The sequence below is a fragment of the Eulemur rufifrons genome, chromosome 16 (genome assembly GCF_041146395.1).
Source record: "Eulemur rufifrons isolate Redbay chromosome 16, OSU_ERuf_1, whole genome shotgun sequence".
NCBI classification, from domain to species: Eukaryota; Metazoa; Chordata; class Mammalia; order Primates; family Lemuridae; genus Eulemur; species Eulemur rufifrons.
This window is the reverse complement of record NC_090998.1, coordinates 3,760,878-3,784,311: the sequence shown is the minus strand read 5'-3', so window position 1 is coordinate 3,784,311 and position 23,434 is coordinate 3,760,878. Positions and strand designations below refer to the sequence as shown.

The following is a 23,434-nucleotide window of genomic DNA, read 5'->3' as shown; positions in this document are numbered from 1 at the left end:
GATGGAGACGGGGAGCCTGGGCCTACCCACGGGCTGAGGCTGGAGCGCTGCCCCACGCAGGGCCGATTCCCCTCTCTCCACGCCAGCCACCCCACAGGCCATAAACACGCGACACGGCAGAAAGGAAGGAAAGCTCCTGCTGCTTGACGGGCCAGTAAAGCCAGTTACCATGGCTCATACTGTTAATAAAGTCCTGCTGTGATGAATGTTATTTTCAAAATTGAAAAGGGCTAAGAACCCAAGGGTGCAAGCGTCCCCCCCAGAGAAGGGATGAAGCCCATGTGGAGACTGGGACCTGGAGGCCTCTCTGGGAGTCAGCAGCTCCAGGCTACACCCCTGCAGGTTGGGCACATCCTCCATGTCCTGCCCTAAACCCCGATGGCCTGTGGGGGCTTCTCGATCCAGGGATCAAATGAAGCCATAAACACCTGGGACCGGAGGCGGAGGCTATTTGTGGAGAAGAAACTTCTGACTGAAGTCCGAGAAGGCAGCGATTGGACCTGACATCTGAGCTGTTACCACCATCGTCCCTGGAGGGCTCTGAGGCTTCTGGTGAAATCCTAGCCAGGCTTCAAGGCCACGGCCCCAAGAAGCCCCAAGAAGCTGGCTCTGATCCCACCCAAGTTGGCGTGCCCGTTCCTGCCTGTGCCCTCCTCTTGGTCTCTGTGATGCTCCCTCACTGAGCTGAGAGCTCCCTGAGGACAGAGAACATGTTCCCTCCAGTTCCACACCCCTGCGCTGTGCACCTGGCACCTGCTGACTGTGTGCTCTCATCCCTACCGCAACACTAGAAGGCAGTGTCTATTCTAACAAGCTCACGAAAAGATGCTCAACATCACGAATCATTAGGAAAATGCAAATGGAAACCATGAGATACCACTTCACACCCACTGGGATGGCTATGATCAAAAAATGGAAAATAACAAGTGTTGGTGAGGATGTGGAGAAATTAGATCCCTTGGGTACTGCTGGTGGGAATGTAAAATGATACAGCCACTGTGGAAAATAGTTTGGTGGTTCCTCAAAAAGTTAAACATATAATTACCATATAAGCTAGCAATTCCGATCCTAGGTATAGACCCCAAAGAAATGAAAGCAGGGACTCAAATAGATACCTGTACACCAAGGTTCATAGCAGTACTAGTCACAATAGGCAAAAGGTGGAAACAACCCAAATGTCTATCCATGGATAGATGGATAAACTAAACATGGCGTATACAGGCAATGGAACATGATTCAGCCTTAAGAAGGAATGAAATTCTGACACATGCTACAACCTGAAGTACCTTTTTCTTTAACAGCAGTTACTCTTAGATGGTTGCAACATAAATTAGTAATTCAATGTAGGTTTTTTTTGTTTTTTTTTTTTTTTTTTTGAGACAGAGTCTCACTCTGTTGCCCGGGCTAGAGTGAGTGCCGTGGCGTCAGCCTAGCTCACAGCAACCTCAAACTCCTGGGCTCAGGTGATCCTCCTGCCTCAGCCTCCCGAGTAGCTGGGACTACAGGCATGCACCACTATGCCCGGCTAATTTTTTCTATATATATTTTTAGCTGTCCATATAATTTCTTTCTATTTTTAGTAGAGATGGGGTCTTGCTCTTGCTCAGGCTGGTCTCGAACTCCTGAGCTCAAACAATCCGCCCACCTCGGCCTCCCAGAGTGCTAGGATTACAGGCGTGAGCCACCGCGCCCGGCCTCAATGTAGTTTTTATTGAATTATTTTCATCCAGAATTCCATTCTATTACTTTCAAAACTTTTATTCTAATTTCAAAGGTAATACATGGTCAATGCATAAAAATTGGACAACATCAAAAATATAAAGGAAAAATTAAATATTCATGAATCTATGTAATAGCCACTATAAATATTTTTGTGAAAATTCCTTCCAATATTTTTCTATATTTTTAAAAGAAAAATATCAAATGGCATATGGGGTTTTAAAACTTTTTTTTACCTATAAATATATTAAGCATATTTTTTAAGTAAAACGATTTCAGTAACTTGAATTTTTTTTTTTTTAGACAGGGTCTTGGTTTGTTGCCTAGGCTGGCGTGAGTGCAGGGGTGCGATCCTAGCTCACTGTAACCTACAACTCCTCCTCCGCTCCAGTGATCCTCCCTCCTCAGCTTCCCAAGTACCTAGGACTACAGGTGTGCAGCCACCACCACACCCAGGTATTGTTAAATTTTTTGTAGAGATGAGGTCTCGCTGTGTTGCCCAGGCTAGTCTCCTGGCCTCAAGAGATCCTCCCACCCTGGCTTCCCAGTGCTGAGGTTACAGGCATGGGCCCTCCGTGGACGAGGCACATCCATGGTCGCTGGGGGCCTGGGAAGCGCAGGGCGCCAGCGCACGCCACGGAGAAGCCCTAACCCGGAAGTACCTTAAAGACATCATGTGAAGTGAAACAAGCCAGGCACAAAAGGACAAATACGATTCCACTTTTATGAGGTACCTAAAATAGGCAAATTCACAGAGACAGAAAATAGAAACAGAGATTACCAGGGGCTGGGGGGAGAGGGGGATGGGGGTTCTTGTTTAGTGGGTACAGTTTCTATTTGGGGTGATGAAAAAGTTCCAGAAATGGACAGTGGGGTGATAGCACAACAATATGAATACACTCAATGCCACTGAACTGTACACATAAAATGCTTTCAATGGTTAATTTTACATAATGTATATTTTCCCATAATAAAATAAATAAAATCAAAATAATCCCCCCCAAAAGGTAGTACTACTATTACCCCCATTTTACAAATAAGGGCAGTGAAGCTCAGAAAGGTTAAATGCCTTGCCAAGGTCACACCAGCTTTCAGGGCAGAGACCAGATTTGCACCTGAGCTCACTCACACCATCAGGCTTCCAGAAGCCTGAAGTCAGGGTTGTGGGCCACGACAGGGAGCATAGAAGGAGCTGCAAACCCACAGGACAGAGCAAAGGGCAGCAGAGAATCCAAAGAACAGGCCCTGGGAAGGGGGCGGGGTGGAAGCTCACCTGCCCGTCCCCTTAGTGAGCCGGGTCCAGACTCTGCCTCTTCCTACCTATGTGACCTGCCCACAAAATGAGGGGATCCCACCCCTTTGACAGTCTGTTATGACAGGGCTTTGCCCAGATCCTCCTCTGGGGTCCCCCAAACCCACCGTGCAAAGTCCTGCATCTAGGCTGTTGCTCACACTCTCTCCTCCCCCCACCTGGAGCACTGCTGTGGTTTGGATATTTGTCCCCTCCAAAAAGCAGGCTGCCATTTAATCCCCTACGTGGCAGTATGGAGAGCTGGGACCTTTAAGAGGTGACTGGGTCATGAGGGTTCTGCCTTCATGAATGGATTGATCTATTCATGGATCAAAGGGTTAAGTAAGAGGTTTCCACAGAAGTGGGACTGGTGGCTTTGTAAGAACAGGAAGAGAGACCTGAGCCCACCCTCTCACCAGGTGCCGGCTTGGGACTCTGCAGAGGGTCCCCACCAGCAGCAAGGCCCTCACCAGATGCAGCCCCTTGACCTTGGACTTCTCAGCCTACATAATGGTAAGAAACAAATTTTTCTTCTTTATGAATCACCCAGTTTCAGGTATTCTGTTCTCAGCAACAGCAAACAGACCGAGACACGCACCCACACCCCTCCATTCAGCTCAGTTCCACTTCCTTCAAGAAAACTTTCAAGATAGCCTAGCCCTCTGGTTGAACTGCTGTAGACGACATCAGTGCCTGCCTGGGTGGCTGACCTTCCAAAGGTGCTTCTCCTGCCTCTCCTAGTAGACCATGAAGTCGTGGAAAGCAGACCACACAGCCCTTGGCCCTGGCCCGGCTGGGGGTTGGGGGCGCTTAATGAGAATGACTGGCTGCTGACGGGACGAGGACCCAGGGGAGGAGAAGCAGAGAGAGGAGAGAGACAGAGAGAGAGAGAGAGAGAGAGAGAAGAGACCATAAAGACTTGGGAAGTTCAAAAGCAACCTTCAGGAAGTTGAAAGGCTGGGGGGCGGGGAGTGGTGGCAGGAAGGAACAAACGCAGAGGAAGGCCCAGAGCCCAGGCAGGGCCAGTGCTGAGCTGGGAGGAGTGGGGAGGCCAAGTGCCTAGGCAGGCGAGGGAGAAGTCGCTCCGCCCTCACCTCTCACCACTTGCACACAGGGGCCAGCAGTGCCAGGGTGAGGGTGACACAGTGACAGGGCAAAAATGAAAGTGGCTGTGAGCAGGAAAAAGCTAGCGCCCCAGGCCAGGGAGCCAGCCCAGGAGGGTAAGAGGTGCTCAAGGGGAGGGCCAGGACCCAGGAGAGTGGGCGACTCAGCTCAGAAATAGCAGGTGTTAATCTGCTGTGTTACTCTGCATGTCATCTGCATGTCTGCCTGGCGCTGGTCAGTGTGTCCTGCTCTGGATGTGCCGTGGCCGGGGGTGGGAGCAGGCCTAATCCCTGTCCTCAAAGAGCAAAGGCCAGCCCCCCGGGTCTAGAACCCTCTCAGCATGCTATCCGCCTGCGTGCTCTCAGTCCAGCCTGGCCCCACTGGGCTGGCCCACTTGACTGGCAGCCTCCAGATGTGGGGACGTGGGGGGAGAGTGAAGATCAGGGCTCTTGGGGATGCCGGGAGCCAGCTAGGGGCTCAGGATGGGTCTGGGGTACACAGAGGATGAGCAGAGCCCTGAGGGAAGCCGAGCAGACAGGAGGAGGGCAGCCGGACGCAGCTTAGGTCTGAGTCAGCTCAGCAGCTTATCCCTCCTGCTCCGCCTCCCTGGGGGCCCACCCCACACGCTGGGGTGAGCTCAGAGCTATCTATACCTCCCAGCTGGACCGGTCAGCTCTACAGAGCTCTCCACCAACTCCCTGCATGGTCCTGCCTTGGCTCAGCCCCCGTGACTGGTAAGAAGAGATGGGGTGAGCCAATGTCTGGATCCCAGTAGGACCCATGGGGCTCATGCAGGACAGGTGCTGTGGGGGCTGGGTAAGGTATCAGACACTGCACTGAAATCTCCAGTGCCCCTGCCCAGAGCCTGAGCCACCTGGAGCCAGGGCTGGGCAGAAGCAGAGGAGCAAGGCCGCTCGGGTGATGGTGGAGCGCTGTGCCCGGAGGAAGGACTGGTCCTAGCCCCGCTCTCCACTTCCTACTTGAGAGGCTCTTGGGTTCTCTGAGCTTCCATTTCTGCATCTGCAAGCAGAGACTATGATTCCTCCCTACTTCAGGGATCCTTGAAAGGACGGAAGAGACAGTGGGTGTCCGAGAGCACTGGGAGCTCCGAGGGTCACGGAGCAATGAGGAGGCTCCTGGCCCCCGCCCCTCCTTCTTCCCAGGCCCTCTACCCCCCGTCTCTCAGCAGGGAAGGACAGCAGCACCTGAGGACGCCAACGCAGCCGGGAGAGACTGCCAAGCGCCGCCTCACCCTGCTTTCCCACGCGGCGGCTTCCCTCCTGCCAAAGAGAGTTCCAACCGGAGGCCTGCCAGAGACCCACAGCCCAGCGCTTCTCCCAGTTCGGCCAGTGACAATGGTCTGGTGACCATAGATAGTCTCTTAAGCCCATATCTTTATGTGTGAAGTGGGGATAGGAATATCTACCTCTAAGGACTAAATAAGTCTAAGCATCCACTCAAATGTCCATGAATGGATGAATGGATAAGCAAAGTGTGGAATATACAAACAATGGAATATTACTCAGCCTTAAAAAAGAAAGGAAATCATGACCTGGACTACAACAGGCATAAACCTTGAGGACATTACTGTATGATTCCCCTTATATGTGGTACCCAGAGTGGTCAAATTCACAGAGACAGAAAGTAGAAGGGGATGCCAGGGGATGGGGGCAGGGAGGACAGAGAGAACTGGGAATTCATGTTTACAGGGTACGGAATTTCAGTTTTGGATGATGAAAAATGTCTGGAGATAGATGGTGATGATGGTTGTATAAACTTAAAAATTATAATGGTTAAAATGGTAAATTTGATGATATATATATATATATATATAATATATATACTCAACCAAAAAAAACCTCCAAAACCAAAAACCAAAAGAGTAAGCAGCCGAAGCCCCTGGTCCACAGGGCCACTGAATGAAACATCTGTTGATTCTACCACATTCTGCTATCTCCAAGGGCCTCACCCCCACACACTGCCACCCTCAGCTCTTACCTCTGTTGGACGCCACTTGCTCCCTAATGTCCTCCAGACCAGCTGTCCCTTTAAAGCACACAGCCTCATCCTGCGGTGGCTTCCCAGCCAGGGCGCCTGGGACCCTCCAGCCCAGCCCCACACTCTGCCTCGCACAGCCCCTGCCCTGCCTCACCTTCACACCAGCTCGGGGTCAAGACCCATCCCAGCCTCCACCAGAGGGTGAGAACCTTCCGGTCCCAGGGGCCGCTTCCTCACTGGCTACCTGGGGACGACTGATGCAAAGCCCCCAACGCCACACCTGGCTCCTCCAGGGGCGCCGTGCACCTAGCTGCCTCCTCTGTGGTGCTTCCCTGGGGCTGGAGCAAGAAGTCACAGCAGGGGCGTGAGCAAAGCCCCGGGGGGGGGGGGGAGGCAAGATATGCTTTTGCCCGGTGGCTGAAGAGCAGACCCTAGCCTAGCTCCAGAGGACCTTGCTTCCCCCACAAGCAAAAGAAAGCGGGGTCGGGGGGGGGGGGGCCCTTCTGGCCTTGAGGCCAAGGCTGTGGGTAAGGATGGGGGACAGTGGTGGGAGCTCCACTGCCACCAGGGCCAGTCACAAACGAGACTTCAGTTGGGTCAGCTGAGCAGCGTGGAACAGTGCCCCCAGAACCTCAGCAGGCCTTATCTGGAAATAGGGTCTTTGCCGGTGAATTAGTTAAGATGAGGCCACATTGGATTAAGGTGGGCCCTAACCCCAACAACTAGTGTCCCCATGGGAAGAGGAGAAGACATACAGACAGACACAGACACGCAGGGAAGACCGCAGCTGACCGCACAGTCAGAGTCAGAGACAGAGTCAGAGACCGGAGTGATGCGGCCACGGCGAGCAACGCCAAGAGTTGCAGCGATGCCGGAGCTAGGAACAGACCAACTCCCTGAGCACTCTGAAGGAGCCAGCCTGCTGACCCCTTGTTGCCGACGTCTGGCCTCCTGAACTGTGAGAGAATAATAATTTCTGTTGTTTTAAGACGCCCAGATTGTGATGACTTGTTCTGGCAGCCCCTGGAAACTAGTACGGTCAGCCCCAGGAGCCCCTCCCACAGCCTTTAAATCGCGGGCAAAGCACCTGTGCAGGGGAGGGGTGCCAGGCCACCCAGGGGTGGGCAGCTGGGCCAGGGCCATCTTGCTGGGCACCATGGCAGGGGCTTCTGTTGTCACTGTCTCAGCCAGTTACAGAGACCCTCTCTGCCTCTCACTCCTGCCCCAAGACTACTGTTTTGAGCTGGGGATTCTGGGGGACTTTCTGATGGGAATGGAAACCCAATACAGGCTTTCCGACACCTGTTCAGTTTGTACTTGGTTTACTCTTCCAGATGCCCCCTCTTCCATCCAAAGTCCACACAGCCCCATGCCGACTGCCTGGTCCTTCCCACATGGCTGCTGAACACGGTGTTTCTGGGGATTCAGAGTCCAGAGTGCCAACCATTACACCACGGAACCACCACTGAACACGCTGTTTCTGTATGTTCTGCGCCCTCCGCCATTCAAGATCAAGCTGTTTCTGGTGACCCTCAGCTGGAGGGACCTCTCCTAGGTGAGTGGCCTGTGCTCGAGTCTCTCCTAGGAGCTCTCCAGTCGGCCTCGCGGCGCAGTTTCCTGTGTGCTCATTTTCCCCAGACATCACATAACGAGCGGGGCCTCACTCTGCCCCACCCGCACCTGGCGCCCAGAAGGCTCAGCATGTGTGTGGCATGAACGAGTGAGTAAATGGAGGCGGGAATGAGCACCCCCTTCCTGAACACCCTTCGTAGCCAAGGTGGGCAGCCCGAAGATGAGGCACTTGCCTGGGGGACGCCTGTAGGATTTTCCCAGTCTGCTCTGGGGAGAGATATTCCCCTTTCCAAGTGCTCCCCCATAGCTGCTCACCCCTGGGGACCCACCCTCCATCCACTCAAAGGCTTCTCATCAGATGCCCCCATCCCTGGGGGACCTAGGACAGAAGAAGGCAGTGTCCACCTGGTAGAAGCCCCCAACAGAAGAGGTCATTCCCTCCATTACTTGGAGGGAACCCCAAGGTTACCAAGCTTTATTTCCTTGCCTACGCTTTATTTCCAGGACTGGGCCGAGAGTTCAGGGTCCTGCTGCCAAGCCCAGACAGCCTCTTACCATACATCTTGCCTTCGTCCGACAGGATGATCTTGCGCCGGCCGCAGGGTGGGTAGATGGCCAGGGCCTCCTGGAAGCTCTGCTCAATGTCTGGGCTCCACACGCCCTCTGCGTCATTGTCGATGGGCTTGTCCAGTGCCTGACTGCCCCCAGAGCCGTTGCTCCCCTCGGGGGAGTTAGGAGAGCTCCACTCGTTGGAGGTAATGGTGCCGGCCTTGCCCTCCAAGGCTCTGCTTGGAGGAGCGCCCGTTGGACCTGCTGGGGCAGAAACCACAGCACTGGTGAGACAGGGAAGAGCATGCAGGCCATGGGATATGGGCACGGCAGGGAGTGCCAGAGCCCCAAACTAGCAGTTTAGGGGTTAAAGAGTGAAGTGAAAAGGTCTGCGAGGATCAGGCCCGGGGTCTTGTCCAGGTCATTTTCCCTCTGGACACCTCAGCTTCCCACCTGTCAGATGAATGCAACTACCTAGGCACTTTCTGATTGAGGCTCTAAGAACTCAGACAAAGGGCTAAGAAATAGGAGATGAGGACCCAGTATCAGGGGATGCTCTGACATTAAATTAACACTGGGCAAAAAGGATACAAGATGTTGTGTATTGTTGGTGGGAATGTGAAATGGTGCAAAGACTATGGAAAACAGTACAGTGGATCCTCACAAAATTAAAAACAGATATACCATATGATCCTGCAGTCCCACTTCTCGGTATATATCCAAAAGAACTGAAGGCAGGGTCTTGAAGAGATATCTGCACAGCCATGTTCACAGCAGCATTATTTACGATAGCCAAAAGGTGGAGGCAACGCAAGGCTCATCAGATGAATGGATAAACAAAAAAACGTGGTCTACACACACAGTGGCATATTATTCAGCCTTAAAAAAGAAGGCATTCTGACACATGCTGTAACATGGATGAACCTTGAAGACATCATGCTAAGTGAAATAAGCCAGTCATGAAAGGTCAAATACTGTATGGTTTCACGTATGTGAGGTACTTAAAGCAGTCAAATTCATAGAAACAGAAAGTAGAATGGTGATTAGCAGGGCCTCCTGGAAGAAAGAAATGGGAAGGCGTTAATGACTACAGAATTTCAGTTTTGCAAATGAATAAATTCTGGAGGCCTGTTGCACAATAATGTGAACATACGTAACACTACTGAACTACACACTTAAAAAAGGCTAAAGTGGTAAATTTTATGTTAGGTGTTTTTTACCATAACTAAAATTTTTTGGCCAGGCAAGGTGGCTCACATCTCTAATCCCAGGACTCAGGGAGGCCAACGCAGGAGGATCACCTGAGGCCAGGCATTCAAGACCAGCCTGGGCAACACAGCAAGACTCCATCTCTACAAAAAATAATAAAAAAATTGGCTGGGTGCGGTGGTACAGTGCACATCTGTAGTCCCAGCTACTTGGAAGGCTAAGGCAGGAGGGTCACTTGAGCCCAAAGCTCTGACTGTGCCACCGCACTCTAGCCGGGACAACAGAGCAAGACCCTGTCTCTGAAAAATAAAAAATGAAAAATTATTTAAAAAAACAAAACTCCCCAGGGCCCCAAATGAAAGAACTCTAAGCTATAATTATAAACAAATTATTATTACTGTAATAGCCCTGGAGGGAAGGGGGTGAAGCTGGCCTTAGTAATGAAGCAAATGAGTTTAGCACTGAGAGATGCTGGGAAATTAGAACTTACCTAAATCTCAGAGAAACAGCAGAATACTGATGAAATATGACAAAGAGGATTATACGTCTTGGCCTACGTTCTACGTATAAAAAATAATTGTCCTTACCAAGAATTTGCAACAAAGGGATTGTCCTTAAATGGATTTAAGATTTAAATCTTATGTTACTCAGAAACTTCCAGCCAATTCATAAAAATAAATAGTGGTTCCAGGCTGAAAATCCCTGAAAAGATATACTCTTAATACAGACTACAGAGAATTCCCAACAATACTGCCTTGCTGAAGAGGATCTCAAATTTAAAAGTTACTACACATAGGAGGAAACAATCTACTATGATTAATATTTGATGAGATTAGATCCCTAACAACTACAGATAATTGAACTATCAGACAAAAACTATTATATAATTACATTTAAAATTATTACTGACCTAAATAAGGAATTGTAAACATGAGAAAGAACAAGACATTATCAAAAATACAATGCAGGCTGGGAAAAGAACTAAATCAACATTTAGAAATACATTTTTTAGTCACTAAAATTCAAAACTCGGTGGTTTGGGCCGGGCACGGTGGCTCATGCCTGTAATCCTAGCACTCTGGGAGGCCGAGGCGGGAGGATCATTTGAGTGCAGGAGTTCAAGACCAGCCTGAGCAAGAGCGAGACCCCGTCTCTACTAAAAATAGAAAGAAATTATATGGACAACTAAAAATATATATGGAAAAAATTAGCTGGGCATGGTGGTACATGCCTGCAGTCCCAGCTACTCAGGAGGCTGAGGCAGGAGGATTGCTTGAGCCTAGGAGTTTGAGGTTGCTGTGAGCTAGGCTGACGCCATGGCACTCTAGCCCAGGCAACAGAGTGAGACTCTGTCTCAACAACAATAAAAAAAAACGTCAATGGTTTGGATTCACAGCAAATTAGATACAGCTAGATAAAGAAGCAACAACCTGGAAGACAGACTTGAGGACATTACCTAGAGATGTATTTTTATAACGACAATAAAGGGCAAGAACAGAATAAGGCAGTTCAACACATTTCTAATCAGAATTTCATTTCAGAAAGAAAGAATATAGATAATAAAGTAGAACAACATTTGAAGAGAAAATTGCAGGAAATTGTCCAGAATTAATGAAAGAATCCTCCAATTCAGGAACCATACTGAATCCTAATTATAATTAATTCAAATAAAATAAACACATATAGAGGGGACACTGCAAGAATACCAAAAACAAAGAGATTTTAAAAGCATGCAGAGAGATGGCCAGGCACGGTGGCTCACGCCTGTAATCCTAGCACTCTGGGAGGCCGAGGCGGGAGGATTGCTTGAGTTCAGGAGAGTAAGACTAGCCCGAGTAAGAGCGAGACCCCGTCTCTACTAAAAATAGCAAGATTAGCTGGGCGCGGTGGCACAGGCCTGTAGTCCCAGCTACTTGGGAGGCTGAGGCAGGAGGATTGCTGGAGCCCAGGATTTTGAGGTTGCTGTGAGCTAGCTGACACCATGGCACCCTTAGCCCAGGTGACAGAGCGAGACTCTGTCTCAAAAATAAAAGATAAAAATAAATAAATAAATAAAAGCATGCAGAGTGGAAGATGATAGATCACCTACAAAGGAAGGACTATTAAACTGATAGCAAACTTTACTAGAGGATCCAAGGTAACACTGCCAAACTGTTGAGAGAACATAACTATCAATCTTAAATTTAAAACCCAACCAAAATATCATTCAAGAGTGAAGATTAAATAAAGGCATTTTTAAACAAAGATGGAAAGAATTTACTATGAACAGACCCTCATTGAAAAAAACAGTAAAGGAACTATTTGAAAAAATAAAAGTGAAATTGACAGGAAAAGACGGCATTACATACGTAGAATAGTAAGCAAAGTAGCTGGTTAAAAATAAGAGAAAATCTAAACAACACTAAATATATAAAACCAGTAACAACAATGATAAGGGATAATTTAATCTGGCCGTGCAACACACACACATGCAGAAAAACCACCATCAGAACCATACCTTCAGAGGATTTGTTTGATAAAATTCCAGACCCATTCACAGTAAAATTTAGCAAACTGCTAGAAACAAAAGGAAACACTCCATCTGACAAAAGCTATCTTCCAAAAATCTACACAACAAATATCACACACTATGAGACACTGGAAGTATCACCTTTGAAGTCAAGAATAAGATAAAGAAAGAATGCTCACTTTCAACACTTAGCTTCACAGTGTCACGGAAGTCCTAGCCAACAGGGTAGGACAAGTGAAAAAGAACTAGAGTGGAAAAAAATAATAAAACTGTCATTATTCTCAGGAAATAGGATAGAAGATTGAAAAGATTCTATAAATAAATTATAAAAACTTCTAAGAGAGTTCAGGAATATTAATATATTAATAACAAAATCAATTACATTCTTTTATACCAGAAATAAGGTATTAGACAATGTAATTTTTTTTTTTTTTTTTTTTGGCCAGGCGAGGTGGCTCACACCTGTAATCCTAGCACTCTGGGAGGCCGAGGCAGGAGGATCGCTTGAGCTCAGGAGTTCGAGACCAGCCTGAGCAAAAGTGAGACCCCGTCTCTACTAAAAATAGTAAAAATTAGCCTGGCATGGTGGTACTCGCCTGTAGTCCCAGCTACTTGGGAGGTTGAGGCAGGAGGATCGCTTGAGCCCAGGAGTTTGAGGTTGCTGTGAGCTAGGCTGCCTCCACGGCACTCACTCTAGCCGGGGCCACAGAGTGAGACTGTCTCACACACACAAAAAAGACAATATAATTTTTTTTAATTTCAAAATATTATGGAGTACAAATGTTTTTGATTACATGTATCATTTTGTTATGCTTGAGTCAGGGTTAAAAGTGTGCCCTAGACTATATAATCTTAAAAAAGATTACACTTAGAAACAAAAGCCACAATTAACAATAAACCTAACAAAATATAAAACTTTTATGGAGAAAATCATAACTGTCTGAAAGATATAAAATGTCTCTGAGAATACAGGAATCAAATCCAGTGTTTTTTCTATGCTCTTACAGAACAGTCAACACAGGAGAGTTCTGTGACCTCTGGTCACCAAGTATGTGGGGATCTCTCCCGGCCAACAGCCAGGCAGTTCTGCAGTGGGCACCAGCTCCGTGTCCTCCAATTCAGTTCTGACAACATCTTCCTGGGGATAGCATCGGATCCCACAGATTGAGCCCCTCAAGAATGCCCCCCATTCCTGATGCCCCACGGTTGGGGTTTCCATGACCCCTCCTCAGATTCAATTCATTTGCAAGAGCAAATCGCAAAACTCAGGAAACACTTCACTTATGTTTACTGGTTTACCCCGAAGGGAATAACCAAGGCTATACATGAAGGGGGACAGCACCACCCTCCAGGATCCTTCCCGGGTTCAGCTACCGGGACGCTCTCCTGCCCTGTCCTCTTCGGTTTTTATGGAAGCTTCATTATGTAGGCATGATTGGTTAAACCACAGGCCAAGGGTGATGAACCTGACCTTTAGCCCCTCTCGCTTCTGCAGAGGTTGGGGGTGGGGCTGAAAGTCCCCACCCTCCGATCTAATCTGGGCCTTTCCAGGACCAGCCCCAACCTGAAGTTGCCTAGGGGCTACCAGCCATCAGCCAACTCTTTAGCATACAAAAAGACTCTTATTTTGAAGATTCCAAGGATTTTTAGGAGTTCTATGCCAGAAAACTGGAAGATGTCCAAATATATATTTCATAATATCGCGATACTTAAATGGAGAAAAACTGTGTGTTCATAAACAGGAAAATAATATCACAAAGATGCTGAATCTCTCCAAATAAATCATACACTCAATGAAATTATGATAAAAATCCCACACGGTTTTCCACAAAACGAATCATAGGTGTGATTCTCAAAATCCATGGAAGAGCCAAGATGATTCTTAAGACGTCTAAGTCATTGCCTTCATTCTCCCTTTCTCTGCACTCCTCGGATTCATATTTTACCATATTCATTTTATAAATGTTTTTTCTTGGGGTTCTGACCTGACCTCTCCTTTATAAACCCCAGGGCTCCCCACCCACGGCTTCCATTTCCACTATGTGTTTTTTCTTTTTTTGAAGACAGGGTCTCGTGCGGTTGCCCAGGCTGGAGTGCAGTGGCATCATCATAGCTCACTATAACCTTGAATTCCTGGGCTCAAAAGATTCTCCCACCTCAGACTCCTCCCAAATAGCTGGGACCACAGGCACCACCGTGCCTGGCTAATTTCTCTATTTTTTGTAGAGATGGGGTCTCACCACATTGCCCAGGCTTGGCCCTGAACTCTTGGCCTCCAGGGATTCCCCAACCTCAGCCTCCCATAGTGCTGGCATCACAGGTATGAGCCACCAAGCCCAGCCCCAATATATATTGTTTTGTTTTGTCAAAAAGAGACAAGAGTCTTGCTCTGTCGCCCTGGCTGGAGTGCAGTGGCATCATCATAGTTCACTGCAACCTCAAACTCCTGGGCTCAGGCGATTCTCCTGCCTCAGCCTCCCAAGTAACTAAGACTACAGGTGTGAGCCACCGCACCTGGCATAGTATATGTTTTTGATTCCCAAATCTGTATATCTTTTGTGAGGTGTTGGCCTATATAGCAAATACCTACAAGGCATCTCTAATCAGAATCTCCAATGCTCCTCAAACTCAGTATGTCCAAAACCAAATTTTCAGCTTAACCGTGAGTCCTTTTCCTCCTCCTGTGCTCTCTCTTAGGAAAGGAACCAAAAACCTAGGAGTGTACAGTCATATGCTACAAAATGACATTTTGGTCAATGACAAACCATTCATATGACAGTGGTCCCATCAGATTATAATGGAACTGAAAAATTCCTATTGCCTAGTGACATCATAGCCATCGTAATGTTGTAGTGCAACCTACTACTCGTGTGTTTGTGGTGATGCTCGTGTAAACAAACCTACTGTGCTGCCAGTCATATAAAAGTAGAGCACACATGATCATGTACATAATGATACTTAATAATGATAATAAGCAACTGTTACTGGTTTATAGATCTACTATACCATACTTTCTATCATTATTTCAGAGCAGCGGTCCCCAACCTTTTTGGCACCAGGGACCGCCAGCCCCTCACCTCCTGCTGTGCAGCCCAGTTCCTAACAGGCCACCAACCGGTACTGGTGTGGTCTGAGATGGGGCAGTCCACAGTTTTACAGTGTACTTATAAAAAAAAAAAGTTAACTGTAAAACATTCTCAGGCAGGTCCTTCAGGAAGTATTCCAGAAGGAGGCATTGTTATCATAAGAGATGACAGCTCCATGCCTTTTACTGCCTCTGAAGATCTTCCAGTGGATCAAGATGTGGAGGTGGAAGACAGTGATATTGATGATCCTGATCCTATGTAGGCCTAGGCTAATGTGTGTGTTTGTGTCTTGGTTGGGTTTTTTTTTTTTTTTTAATTTTTTTTTCTTTTTTTTGCCTTCTTGTGTATCTTGGTTTTTACCAGAAAAAAATTTTTAGAGTTAAAACAAATAAAAAATACTCTCTCTAAGGCCAGGTGCGGTGGCTCACGCCTGTAATCCTAGCACTCTGGGAGGCCAAGGCGGGAGGATCGCTCGAGGTCAGGAGTTCGAGACCAGCCTGAGCAAGAGTGAGACCCCATCTCTACTGAAAAATAGAAAGAAATGATTTGGACAACTAAAAATATATATAGAAAACATTAGCCGGGCATGGTGGCACATGCCTATAGTCCCAGCTACCCGGGAGGCTAAGGCAGGAGGATCGCTTGAGCCCAGGAGTTGGAGGTTGCTGTGAGCTGGGCTGACGCCATGGCACTCTAGCCCAGGCAACAGAGTGAGACTCCGTCTCAAAAAAAAAAAAAAAAAAGATAAAACTACATACTCTAAGTTGGGATTTTCTAGGGCCCTTCATCGGCTGACTCCTGCTCTCCTGCCCTGCCTTCCACCCACCTCTATATTCCCGGTACCATCCTCCATATTCCCTTCTTTGCTCCCCGCTCCAAGCCCCAAACCCAGTCATCCAAATCATCGCCCAGCTTTCTCTCCACTCCTGGTAGAAGCACTACCTGTAACCTTCCTCCCATCCTTCTTTTATGTGATCAACTCCTGTTCATCCTTAAGGTCCAGCCAAATGTCACTTCCCCTGGGAAGACGACCCCACCCCCAAGTCTGGGTTAGGCATGCTCTCCTGAGCTTCAGCAAACCCCTGTCTTCCCACACCCTAACCCCATCTCCAGTGAGTGTTAGTCTCCTTCACCACTTCTAGACACCACGGAGACAAGGATGCTTGTCTTTCCCTAAGTCCTCAGTGCACTGCAGAGAGCTGGGGAACACAGAACGAACACATGAGCGGGTATCTGGTAAGTGGTCTTTGCGGCACAGTGATTTCTCGGTGGGGCAAACGAATTGCTCTGTGCTTAGTTTCGGGAAACAAAAGGAACATCAGTACATGTCTGGATTTTAGCATCCCAGAGAGAGAGCTTGAATTATGTGTAAATCCCTTTGGGATTTATTTTGGAGGCTTGTAAACTGAAGGGTGATATATGGGAAGCAAGAGTCTGGTTCAGGCTCCAGTTCAAGAACCGACTACACAACCATGGACAAATCACCTCCTTTCTCTGAGCTTCAGTGTGCTCATCTGCAAAGCTAGGGGGTTGCTACTGCAGGGTCCAGGGTCCTGTGGCTCACATTCCCTACCTAGACCCTCCACTTTCCCAGCGGCCTCTAAACAAACCTTGCACACTTTCACCTATAGCTCTGCTCCAGGAGGGCTGGGGAACTGATCTCCCTGGTGAGAGGTCTCAAAGGACAGTCAATAGGTGAGACATCATCTAGTACAGGGCCTGCCACAGTCTGTGCTCAACAAGAGCTATTTATTGTCATCATCCTTATTAAGCCACAAACAATGCCTCAAGTGGAAGGTCTAAAGCCCTAAACAGACCTGACAGGTACATACACCTGACACCCTAATACCTAATATTAACACCTAATATTAACTAATTTATAATATTATACCTAAGGCCTTGAAAGTCCTGGCTCTAGCCTAGATTTTCTTCTGGGACCTGACACCAAGCCCAGATGTATACTGAGCCAGGTGGACGGTGCTGTGCAGGCCAAGATGTTGGGAGAGATGGAAAGGGGGGCAGCCCCTCTCTGCCCCTCTGGGAGCCAGAGGCTGTGGGCTCTGGGCCCTGCCCCTCCTCGGAAGTCTCCTTCCTGCAGCCGAGCCCAGCTAGACTGGCCTGGTGAGATGAGCGCCGTCAGTCCCCACAGAAGTCGGGCCTGGGCTGCCCAGCAGAGAACACCAGACCTGGGGAGAACCAGAGACTCCTTATGCCAGACTGCTACACGAGCGAGGTTTTCTGAGGACCTGCACTACATGTCCCAGGACTGGGCCCGTCCCTGGGAAAGCAGGGCAGCAGGTCACTCAAGGCCCTGGGCCATGGGATTCGTTACTGAAATGGAGTTGCTCCCAGCCCTGTGTGGCCCTGTCGCTCCTGGTCCACAGCTTTCACTGGCTGGCCTCTCCCACCCAGCGGCCTGGCCACTGCCTCTGCCCACCAGGCAAACCTCCCACGCACTGGCCCTGCCCTGCGGCCGGTGGCACGGGGCTCTGCCAACACCAGCCCAGATAAGGAGCCCACTCCTCCTCCCCCAAGTGCTTCATAGTGACCCTTTGGGGCCTGGCAGGCGCAGAGCCGGAGGCAGGGGACAGATGGCATCAAACTGGGCCATGCGCCATGAACAGAGGAGTAAAAATAATCCCAGACTTGGCTCTTGGGCCTCGCCCAGAGGCCTCTAGCTCTGCCCCAGCCCCACCCAGAGCCTCAGATGGCCCACGGAGGACAACCCCAGGCCCCAGCAGCATGCTGCTCCCTCCCAGGGCCCACGGGTGCCGGTTACTCAGGGATTTCCAAAAGGATCAGGAATTTATGGGCTTTTATTAAAATCTTCCCAATAATGAGAACATTAAGCTCCTCCAAAAACACTTTCAGAACAGGAAGGGAATCATGACCCCAGGTTATAAATAGAGAAGCCCAGGCTCAGGGAGGGGAAATGACCTATTCTGAGAAAGTGGCAAACCCAGGCCTCACACCCTGACACCCTCTCCTCCACCTGACCCATCTTGCGCTCTCAAAGCCCACCTTTCAGCAACCTTCCTCAGCCATCAGTGATCGCTGAGCCCCAGCCACTCCCCCACCCTCTAGAGCTGCAATACATAATTCAACGCAAGCTCCAGGAAGACTCTCCCTCACAGTACATCCCCCGCCACGCCCAGCTCCCAGCCCAATGCTGGGAACTTAGGTAGTAGATGTTATCCTTAAGGAGTTGACTCTTCTGCTGATTCCTTTCCTTTGTCAAGGACAAACGCACTCCTCATTTCCTTTTATCACAATTCCTCTAACCTGTTGGAGGTCAACATATGTTACAACCAGCTCCCCATGCTCCCACCCCAAACTGCCAGTGATGGAGACTGAAGTTCAGTTTCTAAGACTTGCCCGGGACCACCCAGAAAGTGAGGGAGACACCGGAGACGGCCCGAGTCTCATGATTACGGGAGAGAAACGGCTCCCTCGGCCCTTCTTCTCCACGTACCACTGATTCTAAGAGCTTTGAGGGTCTAGATTAAAGGTGTCAGCCACACCACAAGCCCCCTGAGCCGTGGGCCCTGACGTCCTGCCCGCCTCAGCCTCTGCTCTTGCTCCGCTGCTTCCTTCCTGGGGCCCTGTGTAAAAGCCACCTCCTCAGCCCAGTGACTGTCCTGTCACTGAGCAGGTGGGAGGAATCAGAAAAGGTGGGGTGGCCTTCCAGGCGACCCAGCCTAATCGTCCATGTACGTGGGTCCCAGAGGTATAAGGACAGAGGAGGTGGGGGGGTGGGGGTGCTGCCCAAAGGAATTTAGGGTGACAGCAGGTTAAGAATAGAAACCCCGTCCCCTTCTGCCTCAATCCCGACACAGGAATCCTTTTCCAGGCTGGTGGACTTATCCGCAAGCCTTGGTTATTGAGGCCAATGGAGTCACGTCTCTGCCTCCCAGGTGCTGTGCCCCAAGCTAACAAGACCCTGGTCACAGAACATCTACACTGGATGGTTGTGCATCTTCCCATCCCATACATTCAGAGCAGAAAAGACGCCCCTCCCACCGCTCCCCCACCGCTGTTCCCACTGCACTGGGCTCTGGAGGTCAGACCCAGCCGTGCAGGTGCAGAGAGGCGCTGCATATACTAAAGCAGGGGCAAGAATGAGACAGCTCTGCAAACACCCCATTGGGGGGTGTCTCTGAGCCTGCACTGCCCTGACTTCATTATTAAAATAAGAAAGAGAGGGAATTAGCACGGTAGACCCACCTTCTCCCAGATTCATCCCCACTATCCCCTCCAGCCCCCTTGGTCTGCTCACCATCTCCTGAACCCCAAGGTTATTCACATGGTTTCTGCTTAGGGTGGGGCTCCACACTAATTTAATTCCTGCCAACAGCCCATTAATAAACATCTATCGAGCACTTATTACCAGATGAAACTCCGGAGACACAGGCCCAGGCCCTTAAGGGGCCCAGACGTTAGATAGGAGGATGGGGAAGGAGACCGGAAAGACATGTAATCAGATACGTGCTGTGATGTCTTAGAGGATTAGGCGAAGTAGGTACAGGGCATACAGTAGGCGCAGTTTGAGGCCTCCTCCACCCTGAAGGGTGTCCTGAGCCTCGGTGCACAGAGGCCTCTAAGATGACCGCCTGAACTACTCATTTGGCCTCGACAAGTGCCGCTCTGGCCTGTCCGTTATCTTCTGTGCTTGGTTGAAACTCAGGAACTAGACGGAGGGAGAGGGTGACAGGGGACCTGGGTCGGGACAGGAGAACCTGCCCTACAGGCAGCACTGGGCTGGAGTTGGAGGCCCGCCTCCCGGCACACCACGCTGCCTATCCCACAGTGCGTGCCCTGTGCACTGGGCAGGTGACCTGGCAGGACGGATTCAGGCAGCCCAGCACTCGTGGAAGGCCTGGGTGTCAAGGAGATGCCCAGGACACTGAGGGACACACACATTCTGCTCCTCAGAGAGTGAACTACATTAATACAACACTAGGAGGGGACAGGTTCAAATGCCAACCCTGCGCCAGGCACTGGGCTAAGTACTTCACTGCATCTTCTCCGATCCTCCCACATCCCCCAGGCTCCTAATAGCCTCAGGTGAAGATGCTGAGGTTGTGGGGTGAAGAGCTGTGCCCGAGCCCCAAAACTAGGACGTGACAGGGCCCGGGCTGAGGCTCCAAAGCCCTTCCCTGCGGCAGCCACCTCTTGCCTACCACGCTGCTACTTTGACCTGTTTCATCAACACTTCTGGGGACGACAGGCAGGGGAAATGGTCTGCCTCTGCAGCACAAGGGATGCAAGTTAGATGTGAAGGGTAACAGGGAGGGGCACCGGACCCCGGACTGGCCACTGAGGGGAGCCAGAGAAGTTCCTCTCTGCGGACGTGAAAGCCTTCCTGGTCTCTTTCTTTGCATGGGCCGCACGGCTCCCACAGCCTCTGGTGAAGGTCCCAGCTGGGAGATGCAGGGTTCCCAAGGTTTGTGGGAGGAAAGAACCACAGGGGAGAAAGTTGCCCTCCAATTCACCTGAGAGAAGTGACTTGCCAAAAGGCCACAGACTAGTTAAAACTGGGACTGGAGCCAAATCTCAGGCTGGTACTTTTCTGTGACACGAATGCAGCTGCCATGGCCGTCACTGGATGCCCTGGATGCGGGGAGGAGGGAGTCTGCTCCTGGGAAGGAGACGAGCAGGTGACCCAGCCCGAAAGCTCTCCCTCCCTGCTGACTTCCACGCCCAGCACTTCACCATTAGTGCTCATCCCTTTGTGTCTTCCAGTCACTCAGTCAAAACTGCACATTGAGCATGTGCTACGTGCCAGGAGTTGGGTACTGCTTTGGTGTGAACATGTCCCCCACAGTCCTTGGGTGGGAAACTTACTTCCCAGTGCAACAGTGTCGGGAGGTGAGGCTGTAACAGGTGACTGGGTCATGAAGGCCCTGACCTGAACGCATCCATGCGGGAGAGGGTTCCTGATAAAAGGATGCATTTAGCAGCTCCTCCATTTTTTCTCTCTCCAGTGCTCTCTTACCCTTCCACCTTCCGTCATAGGATGACGCAGCAAGAGGGCCCTCCCCAGATGCTGCCCCTCGACCCTGGACTTCTCAGCCTCCAGAACTGTAAGAAATAAATTTCTGTCTCTTATAAATTACCCAGTCTGTGGTCATTGGTGACAGCAACATAGAACGGACTCTAAAGCAGGGACGAAGTCAAGTAAGACATGGTCCTGCCCTCACCGTCCTGTCCAGGGTCCAGGGAAGGGTCCAGAGTCACCTATGAAGATGCACACACAGTCAGTCCGCATTAATCACAGACTATCCACACAGTCCGTATTTGCGAATTCGCCCACTAAAATTTGTAACCCCCAAATCAATACTCGTAGCACTTTTGTAGTCATTCGCAGACACACGCATGTGCTGAGCGGCCAAAAATTCGAATTGCCTTATGTGCACGTTCCCAGTAGGGGTCACACAAAGCTGCACTTTGCCTACTGATCTTGGCTCTCAAGAAAAGTGTCCTTTTCACGGTCCATTTAGTGACACATTTTTTGCATTTTTTTTTGGTGATTTTGCTTTTTAAAATGGCCCCAAGCACTGAAGTGCCGTCTAGTGTTGCCAAGTGCACGAAGGTTGTGATGTGCCTTGGGGAGAAAAATGCATGTTTTGGACGAGCTCTGTGCAGGCATGAGTTGTAGTGCTACTGGCTACGAGTATGTGAGTTCAGTGCTAATGAATCAACAATATATATTAAATAAGGTGTCTATGAACAGAAACACACATAAAACAAAGTTGTAAATTAATCAACTGGCAAAATGTTGCGACCACAGGCTCACAGGAACCTAACCCTGTACCTCTCCTAGGAGCAATGGTTCAGTATGTGCTAATTCAGCATTCGCACCAGCTTTATATAACATAACTACCCCAAGTAACAAGAACCGACTGCACCTAGGGAGGGCAGCATGTTAAACCATTATAGGTAAACATCTTGGGGGAGAGGGAGGATTTTAACAATGCTGAGCTCAAGGCCTGGTAGAGAGAAAAATGTCAAAAGGCACCAAGATAGCCAAAAGGTAGAAACAGCACAAATGTCCATCAACAGACATCAACAAAATGTGGTATATCCATACAACGGAACATTATTCAGCCTTAAAACGGAATGAAATTCTGACACAGGCTACAGCCTGGACGAACCTTGAGAACATTATGCTAAGTGAAATAAGCCAGACACAGAAGGCCGAATACTGTACGATTCCACTTCTAGAAGAAGCAAATTCATGGAGACAGAAAATAGACAGATGCTACCAGGAACTGGGGGGAGGCGGAGTTCCATTAATAACAACAGCAATGGAGAGTTATTGTTTAATTGGTAGAGTTTCTGTTTGGGATGATGACATGGAGATGGGTGGACGGAGGTGACAGCAGCACAACACTGTGAATGTGCTTAATGCCACCGAACCGTGCACTTAGCCCTTCGCTCACCTCGACCTCCCAAAGTGCCAGGATTAAGCCACCGTGGCTGGCCACTGCAATGTTTTATTTAAAGGTACCAGAAGATAGAAGGGAATGAGAAGATGTGGATAGAAGAGAGGAGGCGCCGCAGGGGACCTGGGCCCCAAATACAGAGGACAAAGGGAAATGGCCTGGGTACAGCAAGAAATGAAGAGAGACAAGACAGGAAATTCTCCAGGTGAGTCCCTAGGAAGGACAGGGCAACACCCCAGCAGAGAAGTGGATTGCATTGGGCCAGACTGGGCCACGTACTTCCCTGGAAAGAAGAGAGCCCAATATGACTTAAGAACGCCAGGCCAGGGCTTGCTGGAGGCCAGGAAAGGGCCCTTCTCAAAAATGAAACAAGACCAAACAAAACCTAGGTGTCCCCGTGCCTGACTTCCCCCCATGCTGGGCAGTGCCCCTCCAGTCCTAGAGGAGAGGGACACAAGGCTCTGGGGAAGGGACAGCAGGCAGTCTGGTATACTTTAAAGCAGCCTCAGAGTCACGTGACCTGGGCTAAAACCCACTTCCTACCAGCTATGTTAGTGGCTGTCCTGCAACTCACAGACCCCCCCAGAGCCGAGTCTCAGCCCCAGAGCTGCCACCAGTGAGACAGAGCAGTCAAGCCCTTGGAGAACAGCACAGTGGGGCGCGGCCACCAACCTTCAACATGAGGCCTCCATCATACCCAGCTTCTCTGCAGGACTCCCGTCCTGGGGAGGGAGTGGGAGAAAGGAAGGCCCCAATCCTTCCCAGGGTAAGGGGGCCTTGGAGCAGAGGTCAGAGACTCTGAACCCTCAGGAATAACGTTCTCTCCTCACGGGACTGTTGTGAGGATTAAATCCAATCATGTCCGTATGATAGGAACACAGAGCTCAGGGCTCCTCACACATTCATGCTCATGGCCATTCAAGCTGTGGGTTCGAGGAAGGAGCAGAAGGAA

At 49.7% G+C, this 23,434-nt stretch overlaps 1 protein-coding gene across 1 annotated transcript in view; it reads right to left on the bottom strand.

Annotated features, from left to right (window-relative positions):
• TEAD4 (TEA domain transcription factor 4) overlaps positions 1 to 23,434 on the bottom strand; it is a 68,902-nt gene that overhangs the window by 31,914 nt on the left and 13,554 nt on the right. The window contains exon 3 of the mRNA XM_069490009.1: positions 8,240 to 8,494. Within this exon, the coding sequence (XP_069346110.1) occupies positions 8,240 to 8,246 (7 nt within the window). The 5' untranslated portion in view covers positions 8,247 to 8,494. The remainder of the gene's footprint in view (positions 1 to 8,239; positions 8,495 to 23,434) is intronic.